The 26,481-nt window shown below is 62.6% G+C and overlaps 1 protein-coding gene across 2 annotated transcripts; it reads left to right on the top strand.

Moving 5' to 3' along the window:
• Positions 1 to 12,740: 12,740 nt before the first annotated feature.
• Positions 12,741 to 26,172, top strand: FGFRL1 (fibroblast growth factor receptor like 1). 2 transcript variants are annotated; one of them, XM_080659303.1, is made up of 7 exons: positions 12,741 to 13,005; positions 13,487 to 13,582; positions 22,652 to 22,924; positions 23,978 to 24,058; positions 24,143 to 24,424; positions 24,503 to 24,856; positions 25,001 to 26,172. In XM_080659303.1, the coding sequence occupies exons 2-7, from the start codon at positions 13,501 to 13,503 to the stop codon at positions 25,453 to 25,455; spliced, it is 1,527 nt and encodes a 508-aa protein (XP_080515429.1). In that variant the 5' UTR covers positions 12,741 to 13,005; positions 13,487 to 13,500; the 3' UTR covers positions 25,456 to 26,172. The 2 variants fall into 2 exon arrangements, with proteins under 2 accessions (XP_080515429.1, XP_080515428.1); XM_080659302.1 differs by having other exon boundaries at positions 24,143 to 24,856.
• The last annotated feature ends 309 nt before the right edge of the window (positions 26,173 to 26,481 follow it).

Genomic DNA, 26,481 nt, shown 5'->3' with positions numbered 1-26,481 from the left:
CTGCCCCGTCCCTCTGTCCCCAGGGGGAAAGCCACCGTTTCCGCCGGGACTGGCTTCCGTGTAGCCAGGTGGCCATCAGGTTGCTGTGTTGGCTTTGGTCTCGGCTGGTGGGGGCTGGGCGTGGCGCTGTGCTGAGGTGGGGAGGCCACACGAATGGCTCACACAGCCTCTGCCCCTGCGGCCACGGCCACTTGCACCAGGGCCCCGATTATGAGAGTCCCAGAGGGGAGGTTCTCGGGGTCAACGAGGCATTCCTATGGGACACAGTGCCCTCACCCCAGACCTCCTCACCCCAGACCTCCTCCCCCCGGACCTCCTCCCCCCGGACCTCCTCACCCCACACATCACGTCTTGGGCCTTGAGTCTGGTCAGCCGGTCGACCTCCTGGCTGCCGCCCATGGGAGAGCCACACAGGCCCACTGAGCCACCCTGGCTCACCCTCAGACGCGGGTGTGTACCCACTGCCATAGCCCCGCCTGTGCTATTCCCTTCTCTCCGTGCGGCCGACGGGCAGCCCAGCGCGGGCGAGGGAGGCGGCAGCTCAGCGGAGCCGGAGCCTCCAGTCCAGCACGTGACTCCTTTCTGGACAGAACGCTGCCTGCACTTGGCGCTCGCCGGGTGCCGGGTCACAACCCAGGTCAGGCAGTTCCCAGAGCGCTCAGCCGCAGGCCTGAGACGTTGTCGGTGGGAGGAGGGTTGACAGGGAGGATCGAGCGGGCCTGCCTGGGTGCCGGGGTCCGGGGTCTCTGCCTCAGCTGCTTCGGGTCACCTGAGCCCCGGAGCAGGCTGCCCGTGCAGGGGCTGGGGCCACGGCTCACCTGCGCTGCCGCAGAGGCTGTCTTGCCAACGTGACCTGCTGCCCAGGAAACGGTCAGAGCTGCAGGTGCGGTACCAGTGGCCCCCCAAGTCCCAGTCCCAGGGGGCACCGTGCCTCTTAGAAGTGGGCAGAGAGGGACCGGGACTTACTCCACTGTGTTTTTTTCAATGGTTGTATTGATTGTTTTAGGGAGAGAGAGGAAGGGAGAGGGAGAGAGAGAAACATCAACGAGAGGAACTCCAACCCGCTGCCTCCTGCACGCCCCCTCCTGGGGATCGAGTCCACAACCCAGGCATGTGCCCTGACCAGGAATCAGCACTCAGCCCACCGAGCACGTCAGCCAGGGCGCGAACGGCACTGCCGTTGGATCAGTTTTGACACGTTTGACACGTTTGACATGGAACCATGACCACTGTCTGTGTGTAGCGAATGTTTCTGTCCTCTCATGCCCCCTCTCCCCACACACACCTCCCGCAGCCCCAGCTCTGCCACTAGCCACGGCTTTTCCCGGAGTGTCCCATCACACGGTCTGCATTCTAATGGACTGTCCTCCCTCAGCACAATGGTTTCATCTGTGCTGCTGTGTGGAGCACTCCCTCCTCTTTTTTTCCCTCGTTTTTAATATATATATATATATATACATATATATATATATATATATTAATGTTTTTTGATTTCAGAGAGGAAGGGAGAGGGGGAGAGAGAGAGAAACATCAATGATGAGAGAGGATCATGGTCGGCTGCCTCCTGCACGCCCCCCCACTGGGGATCAAGCCTGCAACCCGGTCATGTGCCCTTGGCTGGAATCGAACCCAGGACCCTTCAGTTCACAGGCTGATGCTCTATCCACTGAGCCACACCGGCCAGGCCACTCCCTCCTCTTCACGGCCGGCTGGGCCCCGAGATGACGTGCAGCGGCCCATTCGTGTGTCCGTGGACGTCTGGGTCATTGCCAGCTTGGGGCCCCTGCAAACGAAGCCGCTGTGAGCAGGGTGCCCGGACCTCCATTGCTGCACGCCTTCTCTCCTGGTGGGGAGCCCCTGGTGGGACAGCTGTGGGGGAGGACTTGGCTTTTAGCCCTGCTCTTCCCACAGGGTTGCCCCAATTCTCAGGCCTGCACCCCAGGCGACGATGTGTGCAGAGTGCTCTGGCATCTTGCCACCTCACCAAGTGCACGGATGTTAGTTCATTGCCTTTTAAAAATATCCTATCTAATAGAGAGGGAATATGCTAATGGACTGCCCCGCCCTCAAAGATGGCAGTGCCCACAGCCACAAGATGGTGGCCCCAATCCCCTCAACCTCGCTGCACGCCTGCTTCCAGAGTCCCCCAATCCCCTCAGCCCCCAGCTGCCCAGGGCTGGCCTGAGGCACAGGCAAGCCTCAGATGGCAGCTGCCCAGCTGCCCAGGGCCGCCTGAGGCTCAGGTAACCAGGGCCGGCTGAGGCTTGCGCTGCCGGCAGGGGCAGCAGCAGAGGTGTGATGGGGGCGTCACCTTCCCCTGGTCGCCGGGTCACCTCCCACTCTGAGGGCTCCTGGACTGTGAGAGGGGGCAGGCCGGGCTGAGGGACCCCCCTCCAGTGCATGAATTTTCATGCACCGGGCCTCTAGTGTGTGTGTGTGTGTGTGTGTGTGTGTGTGTGTATATGTGTGTGTGTGTGTGTGTGTGTATATATATATATATATATATATATATATATATATATATATTGATTTCAGTGAGAGAGGAAGGGAGAGGGAGAGAGAGATAGAAACATCAATGAGGAGAGAGAGTCATTGATCGGCAGCCTCCCGCACACCCCCCACCAGGGATCGAGCCTGCAACCCAGGCTTGTGCCCTTGACCAGGAATCGAACCGGGACCTCCTGGTTCATAGGTCAACACTCAACCACTGAGCCACGCCGGATGGGCCGGTACCTTTTTTTTGGGCAGATTCTGTAGAATGTTCACCGTAGACGGTCATGTCATTGCACGTATTTCTGTACAATCTGTGCCGGCTGAGCCGCCCTGCCCGCGCTGGATGGTGTGGGAAGAGCAGCGCATGCCTGGCTCCCATGTGGGGGCCGTGTTCGCCTGGACCACTCGGTGTGGTGGTGACCGCGCTGGGTGTGGGGTGCGTTTACCAGGCTGGGGCCGTCCTCGGGGCCCGGTGTGCTGCGAGGTGTGTATTAAAAATCAGGACTGGGCGCTGATTCTGCCCAGGGCCTTGTCCGTGTTTCTTGAGACGGTCACGTGGTTTGTCTTTCTGTGAACATAGCAACTCACGTTGACTGGGGCCCGAGGGTGAACCCAGCGTGGCACCCCTGGGGCAAGCCCCGCCTGGTCCTCACGCATCCCCCCTTTTTCTGTTGTTGGGTCTGATGAACGCGAGTTAGCGATGGCGGCCTCTGTGTCCGGGCAGGTGCTGCTGTGGCTCTGGCCTCATGGAGTGTGTTGGGGTCCCCTTCTCTCCGAGGGGCTTTATCTCCTCCTCAGATATTTTGTAGACTTTCTCAGGGAAGCCCTCGGAGCCTGGTGTCTTCTTTGGGGTAAGGTTTTTAACTAAAAATTCGAATTATTTAATAGTATGATCAGGTTACCTATTTCTTCTAGACTGAGATTTGGTAGTTTTTGTTTTTCAATGAATTTGCCCATTTCATCTAAAGCAGTGGTCGGCAAACTCATTAGTCAGCAGAGCCAAATAGCAACAGCACAACGATTGAAATTTCTTTTGAGAGCCACATTTTTTAAACTTAAACTTCTTCTAACGCCACTTCTTCAACATAGACTCGCCCAGCCGAAACCAGTTTGGCTCAGTGGATGGAGCGTCGGCCTGCGGACTGAAGGGTCCCGGGTTCGATTCCGGTCAAGGGCATGTACCTTGGTTGCGGGCACATCCCCAGTGGGAGGTGTGCAGGAGGCGGCTGATCGATGTTTCTCTCTCATCGATGTTTCTGGCTCTCTGTCCCTCTCCCTTCCTCTCTGTAAAATATCAATAAAATATATATATATATATATATATATATATATATATATATATATATATATATAAAATAGACTCGCCCAGGCCGTGGTATTTTGTGGAAGAGCCACACTCAAGGGGCCAAAGAGCCGCATGTGGCTTGTGAGCCGCAGTTTGCCAACCACTGATCTAAAGTGTCGAATTTATTGGCACCAAGTTGCTCATGATATTTGCCATTATTCTCCTAATGTGTGTCCAGTCTGCAGTGATGTCATGTCTCTCATTCTTAACATCAATAATTTGTGTCTTGCCCTAACCGGTTTGGCTCAGTGGATAGAGCGTCGGCCTGCGGACTGAAGGGTCCCGGGTTCGATTCCGGTCAGGGGCATGTACCTGGGTTGCAGGCACATCCCCAGTGGGGGGCGTGCAGGAGGCAGCTGATCGATGTCTCTCTCTCATCGATGTTTCTAACTTTCTATCCCTCTCTCTTCCTCTCTGTAAAAAATCAATAAAATATATATTAAAAAAAAAAAGACTCAGTTCCTAAGGACTTTTAAAAAAAAATGTTTAAAAAAAAATAAAAAATAAATAATTTGTGTCTTCTCTCTTTTTCCTCAGATACATTGGGAAGAGATTTATCAATTTTTATTTATTTATTTTTATCCTCACCTGAGGATATTTTTCCATTAATTTTTTAAAAAATATATTTTTTTATTGATTTCAGAGAGGGAGTGAGAGATAGAAACATCAACGATGAGAGAGAACCATTGATCGGCTGCCTCCTGCACACCCGTATTGGGAATCAAGCCCACAATCCGGGCATATGCCCTTGACCCAGGAGCCTTCAGTCCGCAGGTCGATGCTCTATCCACTGAGCCAAACCAGCGAGGGCTCGATTTTTATTGATCTCAAAGAACCAGCTTTTTGTTCTCATTGATTTTCTTCATTGTTTTTCCCATTTCCTTGATTTCTAAGGCGATCTTTGCTATTTCCCTCTGTTTCCTTCGGGTTTTGTCTGTTTTAATTTCTCCTCGTTTTTTTTTTTTTTTAAATATATTTTATTGATATTTCACAGAGAGGAAGGGAGAGGGATAGAGAGCTAGAAACATCGATGAGAGAGAAACATCGATCAGCTGCCTCCTGCACACCCCCCACTGGGGATGTGCCTGCAACCAAGGTACATGCCCTTGACCGGAATCGAACCCGGGACCTTTCAGTCCGCAGGCCGACGCTCTATCCACTGAGCCAAACCGGTTTCGGCTCTCCTCGTTTTTTTGGATGGACGCTGAGGTCACAGACCTGAGACCTGTCCCCCTAACAGAGGAGCTCCGTCATCGAGTTCTCTCCAGGTGCGCCTTACCTGCGTGCCCCGGTGTTGGATATGTCTCCTTCTCATTTCCATTCAGGTTGAAATAGTGTTTAATTTTCCTTTTGGCTTCTCCTTCTGTACGTGGGAAATTAAGAAGTGGATTATTTGGTTTGCAACTACGTGAGCATTTCCCAGACATCCTTCTGTGCGTGATTTTCTACTGTAACTCCAACACGGTCCGAGAACATTCTCTGAGTTGCTCAAACCACGTTGAATATATTGAGACGTGTGGCCCCGAAAATGGCGGACTGTTCTAGGGTATCGACGAGGCCACGCTGGTGCGTTCCTAGGGACTCTCTCGTCTCTTGAATCCAACGCTGGGCGAGGGGTTTGGAATCTCGAGGGTGACGGTGGATTCCCCCATCTGTCCGAATCAGCTTGGCTTCCTGGGGTTTGTGAGGGTCGTTCTCTCCTGATGGTTTGAAATGACCCTGTTTCTCCCTGGAACGACTCTGGCTCTGGAATCTGCGCTGCCCAGGGTCCCACACGTGCGGCTTTCTCTCAGGAGCGGCTCCGCGGCCGGTACTCCCCACCCTCTCCCGTCAGCCGGTGTGTGTGCGGGCGGCCGTGTGTCTGTGTAGGCGGCACCGAGCGGAGGGAAATCTGCTTTCCCACCCAGTCGGGGAGCCTCTGCCTCTGCTTCTCTCTCGCCGTCGGCCTCCCTCACACTGAGTGAGAGGACTGGTATGTGTGGGGTGAAATCTACCATCCTGGTGTGTACCTTCTATCTGTCTCAGCTGTTCTCTCCCCCGCTTTTTCTCCTGTCTTTTGGATTGTTATTTATTTATTTATTAATTATTAATTATTATTATTATTATTATTATTATTATTATTATTGTTTTTTACTGATTTCATAGAGCAGGGGTCCTCAAACTTTTTAAACAGGGGGCCAGTTCACTGTCCCTCAGACCATTGGAAGGCCAGACTATAGGTTAAAAAAAAAACTATGGTCCCAATCAAATCTAATTAGGCATTAAATCCTATATCTCTTAAAAAAAAAAACACACAAAAAAAAACTACGAACAGCCGAAACCGGTTTGGCTCAGTGGATGGAGCGTCGGCCTGCGGACTGAAAGGTCCCAGGTTCGATTCCGGTCAAGGGCATGTACCTTGGTTGCAGGCACAGCCCCAGTGGGAGGTGTGCAGGAGGCAGCTGATCGATGCTTCTCTCTCATCGATGTTTCTAGCTCTCTATCCCTCTCCCTTCCTCTCTGTAAAATATCAATAAAAAAAAAATATTAAAACAAAAACAAAAACAAAAAAAAACTACGAACAAATTCCTATGCGCACTGCGGACCCGGGACGCATCGGCTGCTAAGCAGGACAGGCAGCGGCACCCGGTGGGCCGGATCCATGTCCTCGGCGGGCCGCATGTGGCCCGTGGGCCGTAGTTTGAGGACACCTGTCATAGAGGAAGGGAGAGATCCTACTGGGGATCGAGCCCACCACCTAGGCACGTGCCCGGGACCGGAATCGAACCTGGGACCCTGCAGTCCGCAGGCCGACGCTCTATCCACTGAGCCACACCAGCGAGGCCTAGACTGTTATTTTTAAAAACCATTCCATGTGTCTCCCTGGGTGCCTCGTCAGCCGCATTCCCTTGTTAGGTGCCTCCGCGGCTGCTTGGGAATCGAGCACCGGACGTTGTGAACTCGCCCATGTCTGTTGTGAAGGGACAGGGTGCCGTCGCCCCTGCGGTGAGGCGCCCTCGGGGCTCCACGTCCTGCTCCCCACCTCGCCTGTGCCCTGGGCCACACATTCTACGTTTTTATGGAGGACGAACCCACAGCACATCGGTGTTGTTGCTTTCCGCAGTCGATCATTTTTCCAGAGGGTGAAATGAGAAAAACACGTGTCTTCCTTTTGAGACACAGAGAAGGGGAAACCCTCCTATCCAGGGAGTTCTCTTTTTATTTTATTGTTCACAACCCTTACCCGAGGCTACGCTTTTATTGATCTTAGAGAGGGTAAGGGAGACAGAGAGAGAGAGACATCCATCAGTTGCCTCCCTGGAAGGAACCCACAACTGTGTGTGTGTGTGTGTGTGTGTGTGTGTCTCTCTGTGTGTGTCTGTGTCTGTGTGTGTCCGTCTCTGTGTGTGTGTGTCTGTCTCTGTGTGTGTGTGTCTCTGTGTGTGTGTGTGTCTGTGTCTGTGTGTGTCCGTCTCTGTGTGTGTGTCTGTCTGTGTGTGTGTCTGTGTTTGTGTGTGTCTGTCTCTGTATGTGTCTCTGTGTGTGTGTCTGTGTGTGTGTGTGTCTGTGTGTCTGTGTGTGTGTGTCTGTGTGTGTGTCTGTGTATGTGTGTCTGTGTGTGTCTGTGTGTGTGTCTGTGTGTGTGTCTGTGTGTGCGTCTGTGTGTGTATCTGTGTGTGCGTCTGTGTGTGTGTCTGTGTGTCTATGTGTCTGTGTGTGTGTCTGTGTGTGTCTGTGTGTGTATCTGTGTGTGTCTGTGTGTGTGTGTCTCTGTGTGTGTCTGTGTGTGTCTGTGTGTGTGTGTGTGTCTGTCTGTGTGTCTGTCTCTGTGTGTGTGTCTGTGTGTGTGTGTCTGTGTTTGTGTGTGTCTGTCTCTGTGTGTGTGTGTCTGTGTGTGTGTGTCTGTGTGTGTGTCTGTGTGTGTGTCTGTCTGTGTGTGTCTGTGTTTGTGTTTGTGTGTGTCTGTCTCTGTGTGTCTGTCTCTGTGTGTGTGTGTCTGTGTGTCTGTCTGTGTGTGTGTCTGTGTTTGTGTGTGTCTGTCTCTGTATGTGTGTCTGTGTGTGTGTCTCTGTGTGTGTGTGTATCTGTGTGTATCTGTGTGTGTGTCTGTGTGTATCTGTGTGTGTCTCTGTGTGTGTCTGTGTGTATGTGTACGTGTGTCTGTGTGTGTCTCTGTGTGTGTGTCTGTATGTGTCTGTATGTGTGTATGTGTGTGTGTAGGTGTGTCTGTGTCTCTGTGTGTCTCTGTGTATGTGTGTGTATCTGTGTGTGTGTCCGTGTGTGTATGTGTGTGTATCTGTGTGTGTGTGTGTCTGTGTGTGTGTGTCTGTGTGTATGTGTGTATCTGTGTGTGTCTGTGTGTGTATCTCTGTGTGTATGTGTCTCTGTGTGTGTCTGTGTGTGTGTCTGTGTGTCTGTGTGTGTATCTGTGTGTGTCTGTGTGTGTGTGTCTGTGTGTCTCTGTGTGTGTCTGTGTGTGTCTGTGTGTATGTGTGTATCTGTGTGTGTCTGTGTGTGTATCTCTGTGTGTGTGTCTGTGTGTGTCTGTGTGTGTGTCTGTGTGTGTGTCTGTGTGTGTGTCTGTGTGTGTCTGTGTGTGTGTATCTGTGTGTGTCTCTGTGTGTGTCTGTGTGTGTGTGTGTCTGTGTCTGTGTGTCTCTGTGTGTGTCTGTTTGTGTCTGTGTGTATGTGTGTATCTGTGTGTGTCTGTGTGTGTGTCTGTGTGTGTGTCTGTGTGTGTGTCTGTGTCTGTGTGTCTCTGTGTGTGTCTGTTTGTGTCTGTGTGTATGTGTGTCTGTGTGTGTGTCTGTGTGTGTGTCTGTGTGTGTGTCTGTGTGTGTGTGTCTGTGTCTGTGTGTGTCTGTGTCTGTGTGTGTGTCTCTGTGTGTGTCTGTGTGTGTGTATCTGTGTGTGTGTATGTATGCGTCTGTGTGTGTGTGTCTGTGTGTGTCTGTGTGTATGTGTGTATCTGTGTGTGTGTGTATGTGTGTCTGTGTGTATCTGTGTGTGTCTGTGTGTGTGTGTCTGTGTCTGTGTGTGTGTGTGTGTGTGTTGGTGTATGGGATGATGCTCCAACCAACTGAACCACCAGGCCAGGATAACAAGAAAACCATTTAAAAAAAAATATGTTTTTATTGAGTTCGGAGAGGAAGGAAGAGGGACAGAGGGAGAGAAACATCAATGATGAGAGAGAATCATAGATTGCCTGCCTTCTGCACGCCGCCTACAAGGGATTGAGCCCACAGCCCATGTGCCCTGACCAGGAATTAAACCGTGACCTCATGGTTCATGGGTCAACGCTCAACCACTGAGCAACACAAGCTGGGCCCAAGGGATCTTTTTGCTGGTAAAGAATAGAGGTTGCCTAACGGTTACCTCTATGGTCGGCAAACTCCTTCGTCCACAGAGCCAAATACCAACAGCACAACGACTGGAATTTGTTTTGAGAGCCACATTTTTTACACTTAAACTTCTTCTAACGCCACTTCTTCAAAACAGACTCGCCCAGGCCGTGGTATTTTGTGGAAGAGCCACACTCAAGGGGCCAAAGAGCAGCATGTGGCTCGCGAGCCGCAGTTTGCCGACCACGGGCCTAACCGGTGTGGCTCAGTGGATAGAGCGTTGGCCTGCGGACTCAAGGGTCCCAGGTTCGATTCCGGTCAAGGGCATGTACCTTGGTTGTGGGCACATCCCCAGTAGGAGGTGTGCAGGAGGCAGCTGATCGATGTTTCTCTCTGATCCATGTTTCTCTCTGATCAATGTTTCTAGCTCTCTATCCCTCTCCCTTCCTCCCTGTAAAAAATCAATAAAACATATTTTTTACAAGAAGAATAGAGGTTGAGTGGGCTTCTTTTTTCAGTACTTTAAAGATATTGCTCGGCTTGCATTGTGTTCATCCGACAAGACATGAACAAAGCTTCCTTTTCTGGTTCCCGCACACACAATGTTTCTTCCTGGCTGTGGATGCTTTTAAACTATTATGTTTCTGGATGTTTTCAGCATTTTGAGAGTGATACCTTGGAGTAGTTATTTTTTTTTCGCTTCTTGTGCTTACATTTTGTCGAGCTTTTGCAGACTGTGGGGTTTACGTTTTTCGTTACATTTGGAAAGATTCTGGTCATTTCTTCTTAAAATAGTTTTAAAAAATATATTTTTATTGATTTCAAAGAGGAAGGGAGAGGTGGGGAGGGAGAGAGAGAAACATCCATGATGAGAGAGGATCATGGATCGGCTGCCTCCTGCACGCCCCTTACTGGGGATGGAGCCCGCACCCGGGCATGTGCCCGACTGGGAACCGAAGCCTGGACACCAGCCGGTTTTAATCCCCTGCCAAGAACCGTCCACGCCTGCTGGCCCCCGTCCTCCAGACTGCACCCCACGTCTCCAGCCTTGGGACAGCCTGGCATAGAGCCTGGTTGAATGAGGACCCTCTGACAAGCAAATTAGTACTTCTAGGGGCTCACCTGTGCCGGGCAGGGGGCGACGGAAACCCTGCCATCCTCCTGGTAATTCTGCGGGATGGGATTGCCCAGGTGGGGCGGAGACCAGAGGTTAGCTGGTTGCCCTGAGCCTCCGTGGAAAAGGGGCGAGATTTGAACGGGTTCCTCACTCCCGGACAGTTGTCATGAAGGGACATTGGAGCCTGCTGGTGTCAGGGCTTCCCACAGGAAGCGGCCTCTGCTGAGCGCTCAGCAGGCCTGGCGTGGGCGTGGGCCTGGGGAGCCTGTGGGGACCGCAGGGTCAGAGCTGGAACAGCCGGGGAGGGGGAGCCGCCTCGCCCCACGCCTCCACCAGGGGGCAGCGTGTCACCGTGCAGGGACAGCCCTTCTCGATCACACCCACCCCACCGGCTGCCACCTGCACCTGGGCTGCCACCCCCACGTGGCCTGCTCACCTGCTGTGACCCCTCCCCACTGCCCCCCCTCCACCCACTTCCTGTTCTGACCTCCCCCTACTTCAGAGCCACATTTCCACACACCTGCCCTTGGCCGCCCGCACACCTGTGCTCTCGCTCTTCACGGCTCCTCACAGCCCTGTCCTCCAAGTCCCGGCTGCCCGGCCTTCGAACCGGCCTGGGACCTCCCCACACGCATGCCAGTTTGCCTCAGAGCCACTGTGCAGTCTCGGGGTCCCGGTGGGCCCGGGTGTGGCTCCTAGCTTCCTCCCGCCTGCATGCCCAGGTCGCCCACACCGTGCAGGCAGGAGAGAAGCCGCCGGACTCGGCTCCACCATCCAGGGGTGCTCACGCCAGCCCAGAGAGAGGATTTAAGAACCTGTCTTCTTTTTTCTTTTTTAAAAAATACATATTTATTGATTTCAGAGCGGAAGGGAGAGGGAGAGAGAGAGTGGTGAGAGAGAACCATTGATCAGCTGCCTCCTGCACGCCCCCTCCTGGGGATTGAGCCTGCAATCCAGGCATGTGCCCTTGACCAGAATCAAACCCGGGACCCTTCAGTCCTCAGGCCGAAGCTCTATCCACGGAGCCATCCCAGCTAGGGCGAGAACCTGCCACTCACTGGCTGTGGACTGGTGGGCAGACTGGGCCTTGATGGGCCCTGACCCTGATGGCTGGACCCCTCCCCGAGCTATCCTCTGCCCCGGGGATGCTGGCCTGTAGGCCTCTGCAGTCCCGTCTTCTCTGGAAGGCTTCTCAAAAGTGGGGGGGGGGGACTGAGAGGAAAGAGATAGGAGGCAGGGACCCCAATGGAACCGTATGGGCAGAGGTCCTGGGGGACGGGGAGGCTGCTGCACTGGGGGTGGGGGCGAGGCCGCTGCCATCTGGGCAGAGCTGGGTTAGAGATGGACAGGGCCCAGGCATCCAGGGCCTCAAAGGTCATGGGGTTTGTGTGGTGGGCACTGGTGAGCCACAACCGAATAAGGCTGTATTTAAAAAGGATGTTTGATTCCAGTGACAGTGGGAGGGACGCCAGGGGAGCCTGGCCCAGTAGTTCAGGCAGAGAGGATGGGGGCGGGGGGGGGGTGATGGGAGTCATTTGCCCAGGGTGCTGCGCAGGGAAAGCGCCAAGTGGAGGAAGGACAGCGGGAGCTGGGCTCCGCGGCCCCGGACGCCACGCCCTGGCTGGGAGATGGCGGGTCAATTACATGCCCGCTCTGGGCCTGCGTGGTTCACCTGCACCAGACAGAGCCGCCCGCCTGCCTGTGGGGTGAAAGGGGGCGCGGTGCGTGGTGTCCTGTTATCATTCACGTCCTTGTTTGCTCTCAGCAGCGGCTGAGAGACCAGACGCCTGCAGGTGGGCTGTGGGAACACACCTGCCCTCGGTCAAAGGCACCAGGTAAGCCTGGGGCCCACTTCCCTGACACCTGCCCCCCGCTGGCGCCGCTTTGGGCCGGAGCCGGGTTTGGGTCACCCCTCTGCTTCCAACAGCTCCGGGAAACACGGACCTCAAGGCCCAGAAGCGCCTGAGGCCATCCAGTTTGCCTCTCCTGGGCCGCCGGATGAAACTGGCCCGAGGTCAGCTCTCGGGGTCCTGGAGAGCGGGGTGCACTGGGGTTGGGACCTCTGATCCGGTCGTGGGTGGGTGCAGGTATGGGGTGGGCGCCAGGGCACCTGGCGGTGAGCGGAGCCTGGTGGGGGCGGGGCCGGGGGCCGGGTGTGGGGCCGGCAGGGCAGGGAGGGGGCGGGCCTGGGCGGGGGCAGGGCCGAGTGGGGCGGGACCGCACCCGGCGGGGTGGAGGGAGACGCCCCGCCCGCGGGCCGCCCGCAGCGCAAGGGTTAAGCCCCCGGGCCCGGCGGGCGGGGCGAGAGAGCGCGCCGATTGGTTGAAAGTTCGGGCGGGGGCGGGGCGAGAGGGGGGGCGGACGGGCCGTGGCGCGCCGATTGGTGGGAAGTTGGGCGGGGGCGGGGCGCGCGGCGGGCTCGGCGCTCGCTCCGGGAGAGTTGACAAAGCCCCGCAGGGAAGGACGCCTCGCGGCGCGCCGCCCGGGCCCCTCGCCCCGCCGCCCCGGGACCCCGGCGCCGCCCCCGGCCCCGGACACGACCGAGCCGCCCGGCCCGCCCCGACTCCTGCCCCGGCCCCGGCCCGAGCCGCCCGCGCCCAGGTAGCGCCGCGCCGTCCCGAGGCCGGGCCCGGGGGCGCGGGGCGGCGGGTGCGGCGCCCGGGGCGGCGATGACCGCGCAGCGCGCCCCGCGGGCCCGGCCCTGAGCCCGCCGCCCTGAGCCCCGCGAGGTGAGCTCCTGCGCGCGCCCGCGGCCCGGGGACCCCTGGGGGCCGAGCGGGAGGGTCGGGTCCGGGGTCCGGGGCGCAGGCCCGGGGGTCCGGGTCCCCGGTCCGGGGCCGCTGCGGGCATTGGCACGCGCCGCCGCTGCTCCCGCCCGCCCGGGGTCCTGCGCGCCCCGCCCCCCCCCCGGCACCCCACGTGGCCCCCCAGCGCAAATTTGTCCGCTAATGGCGCAGGCGATTATCGCGGGGCCGCCGGCACTGTGTGTCCCGCGGGCAGGCCCGGGCTCCCCGCGCAGGAATCCAGACGGGCTGGAGGGCGGCGGGAGGTAATTAGTGTGAACCCTTTGTCTGCTTTGATATCCGCGGTCTCCCCGCCGCTTCCTCCGCCCGGAGCCCCGGCCGCACCCGACCCCGCGGCCTGGGGCCGAGGCCGGAGGGGGCGACCCCCGCCCGCGCCAGTGACCGCCCCCCCGCCCCGCGCTCCCAGGTCCGGAGGCCGCGATGACGCCGAGCCCCGCGCTGCTGCTGCTGCTGCTGCCGCCGCTGCTGCTGGGGGCCCTCCCGCCGGCCGCCGCCGCCCGAGGTGAGTCCTGGCGCCCGGCCCGGCGCCCCGGCCTCCGCCAGCGCCGCCCCTTTCCCTCCGGCCCTCAACTCTGCCCCAGTGCCCGCCTGGCGCGTGCCTGCGCCCCGCCCCTGCCGGCCGCGCTCCTGGTCCCTCACCCGCAGGCCCAAGCTCACCGGTGGGGTGTCCCCTTTCACCTCTGGGGCACCCCAACCTTCCCGTGGTGTCCCTTCAGTTCACCTGCAGGGCACCCCAGGTAACCCACAGAGTTCACCCTCAGCCTACCCTGAAGGTCCCCCCAGGTTATTCACAGGGTACCCCCAGCTCACACAAGGACCCCTACTACCCATTGGGATCCCCAGCTCACCCATTGGGACCCCACAGGGACCTTTTTACCCACAGGGCACCCCCAGCTCAGCCATGGGGACTCACCCTTGCTGGCAGGGTGGGCTCTGGCCCCAGTTCCTCATAGGACACATGTCTGCCGTTGAGGGCAGCTGGTCACCTTGGATTCTTGGAGGGTGAGGTGTTTGGCCAAGTGGACTCTTTTAGATCCCCAGGGACCTGCAGAGACCCCCCCCCCCCCCACAGGGTGGCCAGGGTCCAGTGTGCGGATGGGGGGGACATTCTTGGTGCCTGGGACTCGTGACCCAGCCCTAGCCCTGGGCCTGTGCACCCTTAAGTACAGATCCTGGGGTTGCTGCACCGAGGGGGTGGTGCCTGTTCATGGCAGACCCCAAGGCCTACCTACTTGGGGTTGCACTCTATGCCTCCGCCTGCGCCACGCTAGGGCTGGGTGTGTGCTCACCCACCTGATGTCCAAGCGGGCAGGCCCGGTGTGCGCCTGAGGGACCCTGCCCCTGCCCCCAGCCCGGCGAGCGGGGCCGTCCTCGGCGGGTAGGCAATGGGTGATGAGTGCCCGCGGACTCTTGCCCGCCATGGTCAGTGCTGGCCTCCCCTCAGCTAGGCGGGACCTTTGGGTGTGCTGACCACTCAGGATCGGCCCTGCCCCATCCGCCAGTCCTCTGAGACTTTGAACCCCTCCCCTGCTACCCAGCGGGCGCACCGAGCCCAACGTGGCCTTATATGGCCGCGTTCGGGTGTTGGGTGGCGGGCGGCGGCCCAGGTGGGCCTCATGCCATGGTACCCCCCCTCTCCGCCCGCCTGGCTGGGCACTGGCCGGCTGGCTTGATGGTGGGGGCTGCCGAGCCATGGCTGGACTGGGCTGGGCAGCGTCCTTGGTACAGCGGGCACTCAGGTCATCTTCAGCAAGGCCCTCCTGGCAGCGGGCGGCCCAGACTCGGATCTTTTATCTGCTTGGACCCCCCCCCATCCTCGCATCTGCCTGTCCCCTCGCCACTTGGTCAGGGAGGCTCTGAGGCGACTGTCCTGGCTTGGTCATTGGCTGGCCCCAAGGCGGAGTGGGTGATGGCGGTCGGCAGTGGATGGTAGTGGGCAACGGCCCCGAGTCGGTGCCCCTCAGCCTGGGCCTTGGGCTGTGCCTGGTATCCAGCCCCAGCCTGAGCCCCAGCCCAGCCCAGCCCAGCCCAGCCTGGCTCCGGGCAGTGGGAGTCGGGGGCCGCCGTCCAAGGGCAGGGCCTCTGTGGTTTTGGGAGGGGCGGGGGCACTCTCCCTGAATTGTGCTGGCTTCTCGGGGCCTGGACTGGGGAGGCACTTCCCACTTCCCGGGCGATGGGGCGTGTGGACTTCCTCAGGCCAGGGAACCTGTGTGCAGCGCGTCGGCCCCGTGGTGTCACAGTGTCTGGAATCACATCTCTAGAGTCGGATCATATTTTTAAAGTTCCCCTTTTCCCAAAGTTTCACAATCTTGGTGGGTTTGTCTAAAACGTTTTTTGTTTTCTTTCCCCAAATTTGAGAAAAGATAGGATTTGGCTCTCTGCACGTCCATTCTGTCGCTCACAGTGGGAGCCTGAGAGGCTCGGGGGCGCCGTGGACTTCACGGGGGATGTGGGAGGCAGTTGTTTGGGGGTTTTCTGGGAAGTGCCACGTCTGAACTTCTCCCAGGTTGGCGCAAGCCGACCGGCCTCTGAGGAGCCAGCCCTGAGGTCGGCCCGTGCTCGACCCAGCCAGCGTGCCCTGGGTGAACGGAACACGGGTCCCAGAAGACTGGGTGCTGGCCGGCACGCGGGGGGCCCCGACCCCGCGGGGAGGGCGGTCTCGGGGGGCCATCGGGGTCTGCGGCGTGTGACTCAGCGGGAAGGTGTGTGGTTGTCAGGATGGCTGTGGTGCGGCGCGCGCGGCGCGGGCCAGGCTGCTGGGGGCCCCCTCCTGCCTCCCAGCCCCGCTGTGCAGCCAGCGGCTGGCCTGCCTGCGTGGTGGGGCCGAGGTGGGTGCGGGAGCCAGGCCCAGGCCTTGCCAGGTGGGGTGCGGGCCAGCTGCCTCCTGTACTCGGTCCCACTCCTGGACGGGAGAATAAATCACTGCCCCCGGGGGGGATGGGGAGGAGGGAGCTGCGAACAAAGTCGCCTTTGGCTGGCCTGGAAACGCTGGCTCCTCCATTGTGGGGGATCAATGGCCCCGGCTCCTGGCGCACCTCGGCCCCAGCCAGCAGCGGCCCCAGCCTGTGGCCTGCCCAGGACCGGGCTCAGCACTGCTGACCAACGCGGGTGGGGGTGGGGTGGGGGGTGGGGTGGGGGTGGGGGCAGGGTGTGACCCCGCAGGCTGGAGCGCCGGCTGCTGGCTACCTACCCACGCGGGGCGTCCTCCTCGGCTCATTCTGTGCTTCACCTGGTGTGCCCCGGGGGCGGCCTCGGCGGGCGGGTCTCAGCGTGGAGGGAGGGTGCCTAGGTCCCCAAATCCCACGGACACCCTTCCCAGTGCTGCGACCCCCTTCCCACCGCTCCCCTTTCCTAGGGGCGGCCACTGGGTGCCCTCGGTCAAGCCCAGGGCTGTGTATGGGCCCGTCCTGGGCCCACAGTCCAGAAGGAGGTGGGTGGGGACCGGGAGAGGCTGGGCACACAGACCTAGGAGAGGACAGGCTTCCCGGGGGGGGGGGCGGTCTTTGGGCCGAGGGGTGGCCCACCTTGGCCAGGGGGACGCCCAGGGTACATGGGTGTCCAGGGGTAGATGGACGGGGGGTTGTGAGTGGGGACAGGCCAGGTTGGGGCTGGGAGGCTGGGTGGCTGGGGGGGTTCAGGGAGGGGGCTGCTGGGAGTGTCCTTGGGGGGGGCGCTTTCCCACCTGTCCCCAGCCCCCCGTCCCGAGGAAGGAGTCCATACTCGGTGCCCCCACTGTCGGCTCGGGTAGGACCTGGAGCTGGGCAGGTCAGCTGGGCCTGCACACCCTCACACACAGGGCCTGCCGCGGGGGCAGCCAGCAAGGGTGGGCGAGGGCTGCCGGGGCCGTGCCCGTGCCCAGAGCGGGCGGCAGGAGGGTGCCCTGTGTTGGCCGCTGAGCCCGGGCTCCCCATGCGGCTGGGAATAGTGCTTTTCTCCTGCCTGGCGAGTCCATTTCGCGAGAGACTGACCCAAGCTGAGTGCCGAGGAGGGACTGGAGGGTCTGCCACGGGGCGGGAGGAGGTCTCTGCCTCGTCCTGGCCTCAGACCTGGGCAGGGACCCCCTCGGCCCCCACAGTGCTGAGTCCGGCAGAGCCGAGCGCACAGCGGCTCCTCGTCCGGCTCCCGCTGTGGCCTGCCCTGCCCGGTGGGGCTGCGGGGCACGCCTTGACCTGACGTGTTCCCCTCGAGCTGGGTGGCCCCGTCTTAGGCCTGTCCTCGAGAGCCTGCTGGACCGCAGGCCGTGGGCCCTGGTGCGGGAGCCGGCACGGGTGGGCGCGAGGGGCCCTCAGGCCTGGGGGTGCCCAGTGCCGGTGCTGCGTGCGTTGGGGTGTCCAGTGTGCCAGAGCATCAGTTCTGCCAGAGCCCGCCCTCTGGACCAGGGTTCCAGGCTCTTTGCACACGTCCGGGGGGCATGTGCTCAGGTGGGCAGGGTCCAGGCTGGCATTCGAGGGAGGCCCAGCGGAAAGAGCCTTCCGGGTTCCCTGTCGGCCGGGTGGGTGCGGGCGTCACCTTGGAGCCTGGTGGGCCTGGGCATGGGGCGGGCTGAGCCCCTGGCTGGGCACCTGGTCACCGCGGCTGCCGGCTGTTTATGTGGGGCTCCCTCAGGGCAGTGGCATCATCGGGGTGACATTCTGTGCCCCCTGGGACTTCCTGTGGTCAGGGACTTCCTGTGACCGACCCCCTGAGGACTCCAGGGAAGGAAGCAGACCTATCGGCTCGCCTGGGGCCCCGCTGGGCAGGAGGGGGGATGGACGTTCCAGCCAGCCCGCCCGCCCGCCCGCTTGCTCGTGTGGGTCAGGCCGTCCCTTTGCCCCGCCCAGAATGGCCTGGTTTCTGGGGCAACCACCTGTCCTGCGGGTCCTACCAGTTCCACCACGGATCCTGTGGGTCCAGCCCCGGGGGCCGCCCAGGGACTGGGAGCCCGTGTGAGTGTGCATATGTGTGCATGTGTGTGTGGTGTCTGACCGGCTCGGGGCCTGGGCGGCGCCTGGCCTGCCCCTCAGGCCCTGCCCTGGTTGTCCCCTGTGCCCCCTTCTGCGGGCATCCCTGTCCCTCCCCCACGTCTCGCCATCTTGGGGAGGGGGCTGGCCCTGGGGGCGCCGTGTGCGGGCCTCCCCAGCTCGGTTCTGCCAGCGCTCTCACTGGGGGGTGAGGACGTGAGCCCCCCGCCCTCCTGGAGCGTGCCCACCTGCTCCACCTGGCGCGGGCATTCAGGTTGGACCTGCCTCCCCTCCCTCTCTGACCAGACCCCGCCAGGCTGTCCCCAGGCCACTTAGGTCCTCCAGGAGGGGTGGGCCCAGCCGGTCAGCGGCTCCGGTGGCACCTTCACCCCATGGCTGGTCCCTGCGTGAGGGGCCTGACGCCCACCCACCCCCGGCCAGAGGATTCTTCCAGGCAAGACGTTCTGGGGCTTTGCACGGTTTACCAGGGCGGAGCTGGCCCCGATGAGCTGGCCAGGGGTCCCTGGGCACTCTCCCTCCCATCTGCATCTGCGGCCACCAGGGCGGGGGGACCCGACCAGGGGGAGGGTGTGGGGTGAGCCTGAGCCGTACACCTGCCACCCTGTGGGGCCTGGAGCAGGGCGGGGCCTGGAGCAGGGCGGGGCCTGGCCCACCCCCCTGGAGGGAGCGCCTGGTCAGCAGGTCAGGCCCACAGGCTGCCCTGGGCAGTGGGGAGCGGCCGAGGCTCATAGCCCAGGGCCAGGCCCCTGATGGATGTGCCCAGGGAACCCCAAAAAGGGGTGTGGGTGCCCTGGAGGAGGGGAGGGAGGGTGTCAGAGTGGAGGCCCCGGGGTCAGCGAGGTGTGGTGCTGGCCAGGGCGGTGGAGGCTGATGGTGGGTCCAGCGGGTCCGTCCCCACCCCTCCCTCTTGGGCCACCTCGCCACCTACCCAGCACCCTGCCCCTCTGCCCTGCCTGGGCCGGCTCTGGGCTTAGAGGGACCGTGTTTACTAAACCCGGCCAGGCAGGCCGGTGGCAGGTGGGCCTGGGGTCTCAGGTGCTCGGAGGTGGGTTTGGTCCCTCAGGGAGGGGCCTGCATCCACTGTATGTGTGTATATGTGTGTGTGTGTGTGCGTGTGTGTGCCTGCACACCTGGGGACTGTCTGAGGGCAGAGCGGGTGTTCAGGGGGAAGCATGGGTCTAGGGGGGACATCATGTGTGTCTGGGGACATGCGTGCCTGGGGACATGCGTGCCTGGGGACATGTGTGTCTGGGGCAGCCTGCATGTCTGGGGACATGCGTGCCTGGGGACATGCGTGTCTGGGGCAGCCTGCATGCCTGGGGACATGCGTGTCTGGGGCAGCCTGCGTGCCTGGGGACATGTGTGTCTGGGGCAGCCTGTGTGTCTGGGGACATGCGTGCCTGGGGACATGTGTGTCTGGGGACATGCGTGCCTGGGGACATGCGTGTCTGGGGCAGCCTGCATGCCTGGGGACATGCGTGTCTGGGGCAGCCTGCGTGCCTGGGGACATGCGTGTCTGGGGCAGCCTGCGTGCCTGGGGACATGCGTGCCTGGGGACATGCGTGCCTGGGGACATGCGTGTCTGGGGCAGCATGTGTGTCTGGGGACAGTGTGGCAGGTCTGTGTGCACCTGGGCTCCGGGGAGCAGCTGGGAAGCCTGGTGTTGGCTGGTGCGAGGCTCCAGGTTGCTGCCTGCTGGCCCCTCCTGGCACCCCTTTCCTGCGTGTTCTCACAGCTGGAAGGGTCCCTCCCTCTCCCCTCAGGTTCAGCCCTCACTGGGGCGAGACCTCGCCCCGGCCCCGCTTACCCATGGCTGCCCCTCCACGCACGGCCATCGTGGCCCGCCCGTGCCGGAACTCCCCGGGCTGTGGCTCAGGCTGCGGGCAGGTTGGGGGCCTCCTGAAGGTGCCCACAAGGAAGGGCTGGGGGAGGGGGAGGGGCGGGAAGGGGGCGGACACCCTGCCCGGGAGCTGTGGGCTCGCCTCCTAGGCACGCCGCACCCTCAGGGTGCCCTTGGGCCCGGCCCCTGCCTCAGTTCCCGTGGCTGAGGGGTTGGACACCCTGCCCAGGTGGCACAATGGGGGCTTGTGTTTCCCAGGCTAAATATAGAGCCGCAGCAGCAGCAGCCACGCCGACGGCCAGAATTCCCAGGAATCTGCCAGGGGGAGGGCTGGCGTGGCCGCCTGCCTGCCTGCGGGGTCTCTGTGAGGCTGGTGTGGGGGTAGCCCCGGGCCTTGCCTGGCCTTGGGTCCAGCAGGGGTGGGGCGGGCTGGCCACAGGGGTGGGGGGAGGGGGTGTTTGCTTTAGGATAAGGCTGGCTCCAGCCGGCCTGTCCCCCAGCACCGCTCAGGGCTGTGCCGGGGCTCCACTTCCTGCGTCTGCGGGCGCCTGGCTCTGTCCCTCTGCAGGGACGGGGGGCGTCCTGACCTCCCCATCTGCATGAATCAGCGTGTAGACACCCCCGCTGCCCCGGCGCCTCTGCCCAGGGTGGGGTGGGCCTTGAGGGGACCCCCCCACGGGCAGCTCAGACCTTTCTGTGCCACGCAGCAGGCTCCTTCAGGGAACTGGTGTTGGAGCGGCCCCGTTGTGCCCTCGGTAGTGCTGGGACGGGCAGACCCCTCCGGCCTGGCACTGTCCCCCTTCCCTGCACTTGAACAATCGGGGTGGGTCCGTGGGGGCCCAGGTGGCAGCCCTGGAGGCCCCGGGCAGGCTGGCGGGGGACCCTCTTTGTCCTGCGGTCGGGAGGCCCTGTGCATGGTGGAATTGCAGGCGGTGACAGGTGGCGGACAGGGTCTGCCTGGGAATGAGGCTGGATCTTGTCTGTAGGTCCTAGGGAGGGTGCCAGGGGGTGGGCTGCAGACAGTTCAGTCATTAGGGAAAGGTGGGTCTCAGACCCCTGACCCTCTGCTTTTGTCCCTTCGGGGGATGGGTGGGAGCTGATGAGGAGGGGCTGGCGGGGAGCGTAGCGGCCTGGGGTCGAGGTGCACAGTCGGGGAGCCACGTGGTGGGTGGGAGGGACCTGAGTAGAGGCAGGATGGGGAGTGGGCTTGCACCTGGGCCGGGGGGCTTGGCGGAGTGGGGTGAGCCGGGCAGGGTGAGGGCCGGGGGGGCTGGGAGGAGTTCCTCGCCACTGGGATCCCGGAGACCCTGAACCCTGAGCTGTCAGTTCCCTCGTTATTTTTAAGTCCTCACTTGAGGATACTTTTCCATTGGTCTTTAGAGAGTGGGAGGGAGAGGGAGAGACAGAGAGAAACACCGATGTGAGAGACACATCGGCCGGTTGCCTCCTGCTCGCCCCGAGCAGGGCTGGGAGCCTGCAACCGAGGTACGTGCCCTTGGCCGGAATCGAACCCGGGTCCATCGGTCTGCAGGCGACGCTCTATCCACTGAGCCACACTGGCCAGGGCCCCTCTGTTTACATGGGGGTGGCGCCTGCCCCTCCCACAGCCCCAGATGAGTGGTGAGGGCTGAGGGCCCTGGGAGGTCCCAGGAGGCGGGCGATGACGAGGCAGAAGCTAGCCACTTGGCCGTCTTGACGGACGCGCAGGGGCCCTGGGGGCCCCGGTGGCACAGGCCCCGCCGTCGCCAGCTGGTAGTCGCCTGTGGAGGGAGTACCGGCTGGTTATTGAAAACACATGCGCCAAAGGCCCATCCGACTGCGTCTCGGGCCCCACCACCTCCCGGCACCCCCGTGAGGCCAGGACACGGGGTGCTAGTGGGGTCCCGGGAGCTGGGGAGGGCAGCTGGGTGCCTCCTCAGGGCCGGGGCACAGTGGGCGGGCGACTGCACGAGAACCAGCGCCCTGGGGCCACCCACGCACAGGAGCTGCACCGTGTACCGCCCCCAGCTCGGAGCCTCGGCCACAGGGCGGGGCGGGGGGGGGCTGTTCTTTCTGACACTGACATTGTCCTCCCAGTCAGCTGGTCACTCAGTCCCCTCCGGTCCTGGTCGCCCACTGCCCCTCACTTGACTCAGAGGCCCCGAGGCTGGACCTGGCTGGTGGGGATGGGAGGGGGTCTGCCCGGTGGAGAGGGGTGCCGGCCTCAGCCTGGGATGTGGCTTCTATCTTGGTCGGCAGCAGGCGCAGACCGCCAGCCGGACAGGAGGCCCTGCACCTGGGCCAACGTGCTCAGCCACTGGCCCTGTGACCCCGGGCCTGGGTTCAGCTAGGTGTTGGGTGTGGCTGGCAGCAGGGAGGCCTGGGCCCAGGCGACGGGTCCCGCACACACAGAAATGGGCCCCTAGACGCGGGGTGCCATGCGGGGTACCCGGGGCAGTATCCTGGGCACAGGTGCGCACACAGATACTCGGGTGCGCCTGCGGGGTCGTGAGGGGCCCCCGCTCTCCCGTGGACACGCGTCCGGGGAGCTGCTCAGCCACGCGGGGCTCCTGCTTCCGTGCGGGGGTCCGTGGTTGGCGCTCAGCGCTGTGGGCCCCGGTGGGTGCCGGCCACGGTCTGGGAGGACGGTCCTGACCTCGGCCCCCAGATCTGTGCTGGGCAGGAGTCTTGGGGCGGCGTCCGGGGTGGGGACCCTCAGGGACAGCCCCTCCCCGGGCTCCCAGTGCCCACACCCCCTGTCCGCTGACCCAGGCCTCCGACCCGCCCGCAGGCCCCCCGAGGATGGCAGACAAGGTGGTCCCCCGGCAGGTGGCCCGGCTGGGCCGCACCGTCCGGCTGCAGTGCCCCGTGGAGGGAGACCCACCGCCGCTGACCATGTGGACCAAGGATGGCCGCACGATCCACGGCGGCTGGAGCCGGTTCCGCGTGCTGCCCCAGGGTCTGCGGGTGAAGGAGGTGGAGCGGGAGGACGCGGGCGCCTACGTGTGCAAGGCCACCAACGGCTTCGGCAGCCTCAGCGTCAACTACACCCTCATCGTCATGGGTCAGTGGGGCCGGGCCGGGCAGGGGCGCGGGCCTGAGTCCCCTCCCCGGGCCCCCCAACCCCGTCTGTCTGAGCCGGGCCCCTGGCCCCAGGAGTCCAGTCGCCCCTTCTGAGCCCAGGACAGGGGCCTGACCGCCGTCGCCACCCCAGCCCGGACCCCTTCTCCCCAGGCCGGCTCCTCAGGGAGCCTTCCTCCCCTGGGGTCCTGCCGCCAGACCTGGGCAGCGGGGGCAGCGGGAGGTGCTGGTGCCCGGATGGTGGTCCCTCTGCAGGGCGTGCGGGCGGGCGGGTGGCCTCGGTGTCGGCGGTGACTTTGAGGCTCGGGTTTCGGAGTTCAGAGGGGCCGCTGGAGCCAAGGACCTTCTGTTCTCCTGCCTCGGGCCTGGGCGTTGTCCCGGCCACGCCCTGCACTCACTGCTCCAGCCTCAGCCGCCAGCCTTCCCCGCGCGCTGCCCCGGTGTCCCTTGGGGAAGGGTCTCTGGGTGTTGGGTCCCTGGGGAAGGGGTCTCCCCAGGGTGGGCCCCTCTCACAAAGCAGGAGCATGCTTCACGCTCCCCCCCGCTGGGTCCCGGGTGGGGTCCCGGTCCTGGGTTGGGGGAGGCTGTCTGGGGAGGGGTCCCTACCCCCGCCCCCCGCGGGGCCTCCTCTGGTTGTGGAATGGGAACACGCAGGCGCCCCCCCACACTGTCCACTCAAGGGGAGAAGCACTGGGCGGTATGCGGGCCATGTCGCTTCCCCAGCCTTCGGCTCCTTGATGTGGGCTAGGGTTACTGCAGCTGCCGCGGGCCGCCCCTCCCCCGGCCTGCAGACCCCCTGGAGCCGGGGTGAGGGGCCAGCTCTCAGGCCTCCCCCCCCCCCCCCACCCGCGCCTGTCAGGGTCACCTGCACCCTGGGGGTGGGCTGGGCAGGCTCTGCCCAGCTGTCTCGGGCCTGAGATGTGGGTGTGCCTTTAGAGAGCTTTCCCAGCTGGGCCAGACCCGGGGGCCTGGGAACCAGCCCAGTCTGAGGGGGGGGGGCAGGGGGAGCCCCGCTCATGTACCCCTCCCCCTGCAGAGGACACCAGCCCGTCCAGGGAGAGCCCGGGGCATGAGGGCTCCTCCGGGGGCCAGGAGGACCCAGCCAGCAAGCAGTGGGGTGAGCACCGCGACACCCTGTCCCCTCGGGTGCGGGCGGCCCCTCTAGCCGGGGGCCCCCCTGACCTCGCGCCGCCCCCCGCAGCGCGGCCCCGCTTCACGCAGCCCTCCAAGATGCGGCGCCGGGTGATCGCACGGCCCGTGGGCAGCTCCGTGCGCCTCAAGTGTGTGGCCAGCGGGCACCCGCGGCCCGACATCATGTGGATGAAGGATGACCAGGCCCTGACGCGCCCCGAGGACAGTGAGCACCGCAAGAAGTGGACGCTGAGCCTGAAGAACTTGCGCCCCGAGGACAGCGGCAAGTACACGTGCCGCGTGTCCAACCGCGCGGGCGCCATCAACGCCACCTACAAGGTGGACGTGATCCGTGAGTACGGGGCCGGGCCGGGGCCGGGGCCGGGGCCGGCGGGGCCAGGGAGGCACCCACACGCCGTCTCCCCCGCAGAGCGGACGCGGTCCAAGCCGGTCCTCACGGGCACGCACCCCGTGAACACCACCGTGGACTTCGGGGGCACGACCTCCTTCCAGTGCAAAGTGCGCAGCGACGTGAAGCCCGTGATCCAGTGGCTGAAGCGCGTGGAGTATGGCGCCGAGGGCCGCTACAACTCCACCATCGACGTGGGCGGCCAGAAGTTCGTGGTGCTGCCCACGGGCGACGTGTGGTCGCGGCCCGACGGCTCCTACCTCAACAAGCTGCTCATCACCCGCGCCCGGCAGGACGACGCGGGCATGTACATCTGCCTGGGCGCCAACACCATGGGCTACAGCTTCCGCAGCGCCTTCCTCACGGTGCTGCCAGGTGCGCGCCCCGCCCACCCGCCCCGCCCCAGCCACCGCCCCCGCGCGCCCGCCCACCCGCTCCGCCCCGCCCCACCCCGCCCCAGCCGCCCCGCCCCGCCCCGCAGATACTCCTAACCCTCCACACCCTTGTTCTCTTCTGAAGATCCAAAGCCGCCAGGGCCCCCCGTGTCCCCCTCGTCCTCCGCCACCAGCCTGCCGTGGCCCGTGGTCATCGGCATCCCAGCCGGCGCCGTCTTCATCCTGGGCACCGTGCTCCTGTGGCTCTGCCAGGCCAAGAAGAAGCCGTGCGCGCCCGTCCCCGCACCCCCTGTGTCCGCACACCGTGCACCCGGGACCTCTCGCGACCGCGGTGGTGACAAGGACCTGCCCGTGTCACCGGCCCTCGGCACCACTGCCAGCGTGGGGCTGTGTGAGGAGCTCGGGGTCCCAGCGCCCCCCCAGCACCTGCTGGGCCCTGGGTCGGCTGCCGGCCCCAAGCTTTACCCCAAACTCTACACGGACGTGCACACGCACACGCACACGCACACGCACTCACACACGCACTCGCATGTGGAGGGCAAGGTCCACCAGCACCAGCACATCCACTACCAGTGCTAGGGGTGTTGCTCTTGGGCGCACAGTGGGGGCGGGCGGGTGCCCCTGGGGGCACCTGGAGGTTGGGCCAGGTGGGCGGGCTGAGCACCAAGGCTGTGCGGGGAGGACACACACACACACACACACACACACACACACACACACGCTGACCGCAGAGGCCCCCGCACAGGCCTGCGCCTGCAGCTCTCCGTGCACACAGCGCTGGCCCTCGCAGGAAGCCCTTGGCCTGCGAGGAGGGTTTCACGGCTGCGGTCGCCGCCCGGCCTGGCAGGAGATCTGAGAGGCCCCCCCCAGCTTAGCAAACCAAAACCCCCCACCCCTGCCCCGCCGGCCCGCCCTTCTCCCTGCCCGGCAGGTGGGTGGCTATTTTTGCCGCCACCTGTCCGGTGTGCAGGAGTCCGCCCGGGGTGTCCCGGGCCGGGCGTCGGCGTAGCGGGCCCAGGCCCCGTCCGGAAAGGCGGGATCCCAGCCGGGAGCGCCTCGTCACCCCGGCCTCCCTGTCGGAGAGAAGGGGCCTGGTATTTATATTTAAAAATTAAGATAATAATATTAATGGTGAGAGGAGCGCTGGGCACAGACCCGGCCTCTGCTGGGGCCCAGGACCCACTGGACGTCCCCCGAGGGGGCCCCAGACCTCTGTAATTTTATATAGAGTTTGAGCTGAAGCTTCGTATATTTAATTTATTTTGTTAAACAAGAAAATGTGCATCCTTTTTCTCTAAACTGGTGTTTCTGCCTGTGTGTGCATCTCTGGACAGATGAGTGCACGTGTGTGTGGGGCTATCTGTACACGTGTGTACCTGTGGGCCTGCGTCTGTACGCACGTGGGTCTGTGTCTACACGCCTGTGTGTGGGGGGGGACCTGTGTCTACACGTGTGTGCGTGAGTGCACCATGGCCTGTGTACACGTGTGTGGGCCTGTGTCTGTACGTGTGTGTGTGTGTGTACATGTGCCTGTGTAGGCCTGCGCCTTGGGCTCTGAGTGCCATTGCTGGGCCTGAAGTCCGGCCTGGGCCCTGGGTGTCCAGG

This window comes from Plecotus auritus, assembly GCF_963455305.1.
Source record: "Plecotus auritus genome assembly, chromosome: 1".
Classification (NCBI taxonomy): domain Eukaryota; kingdom Metazoa; phylum Chordata; class Mammalia; order Chiroptera; family Vespertilionidae; genus Plecotus; species Plecotus auritus.
Note: the sequence above shows the minus strand (reverse complement) of the source record. Positions and strands in the feature narration are given on the sequence as shown.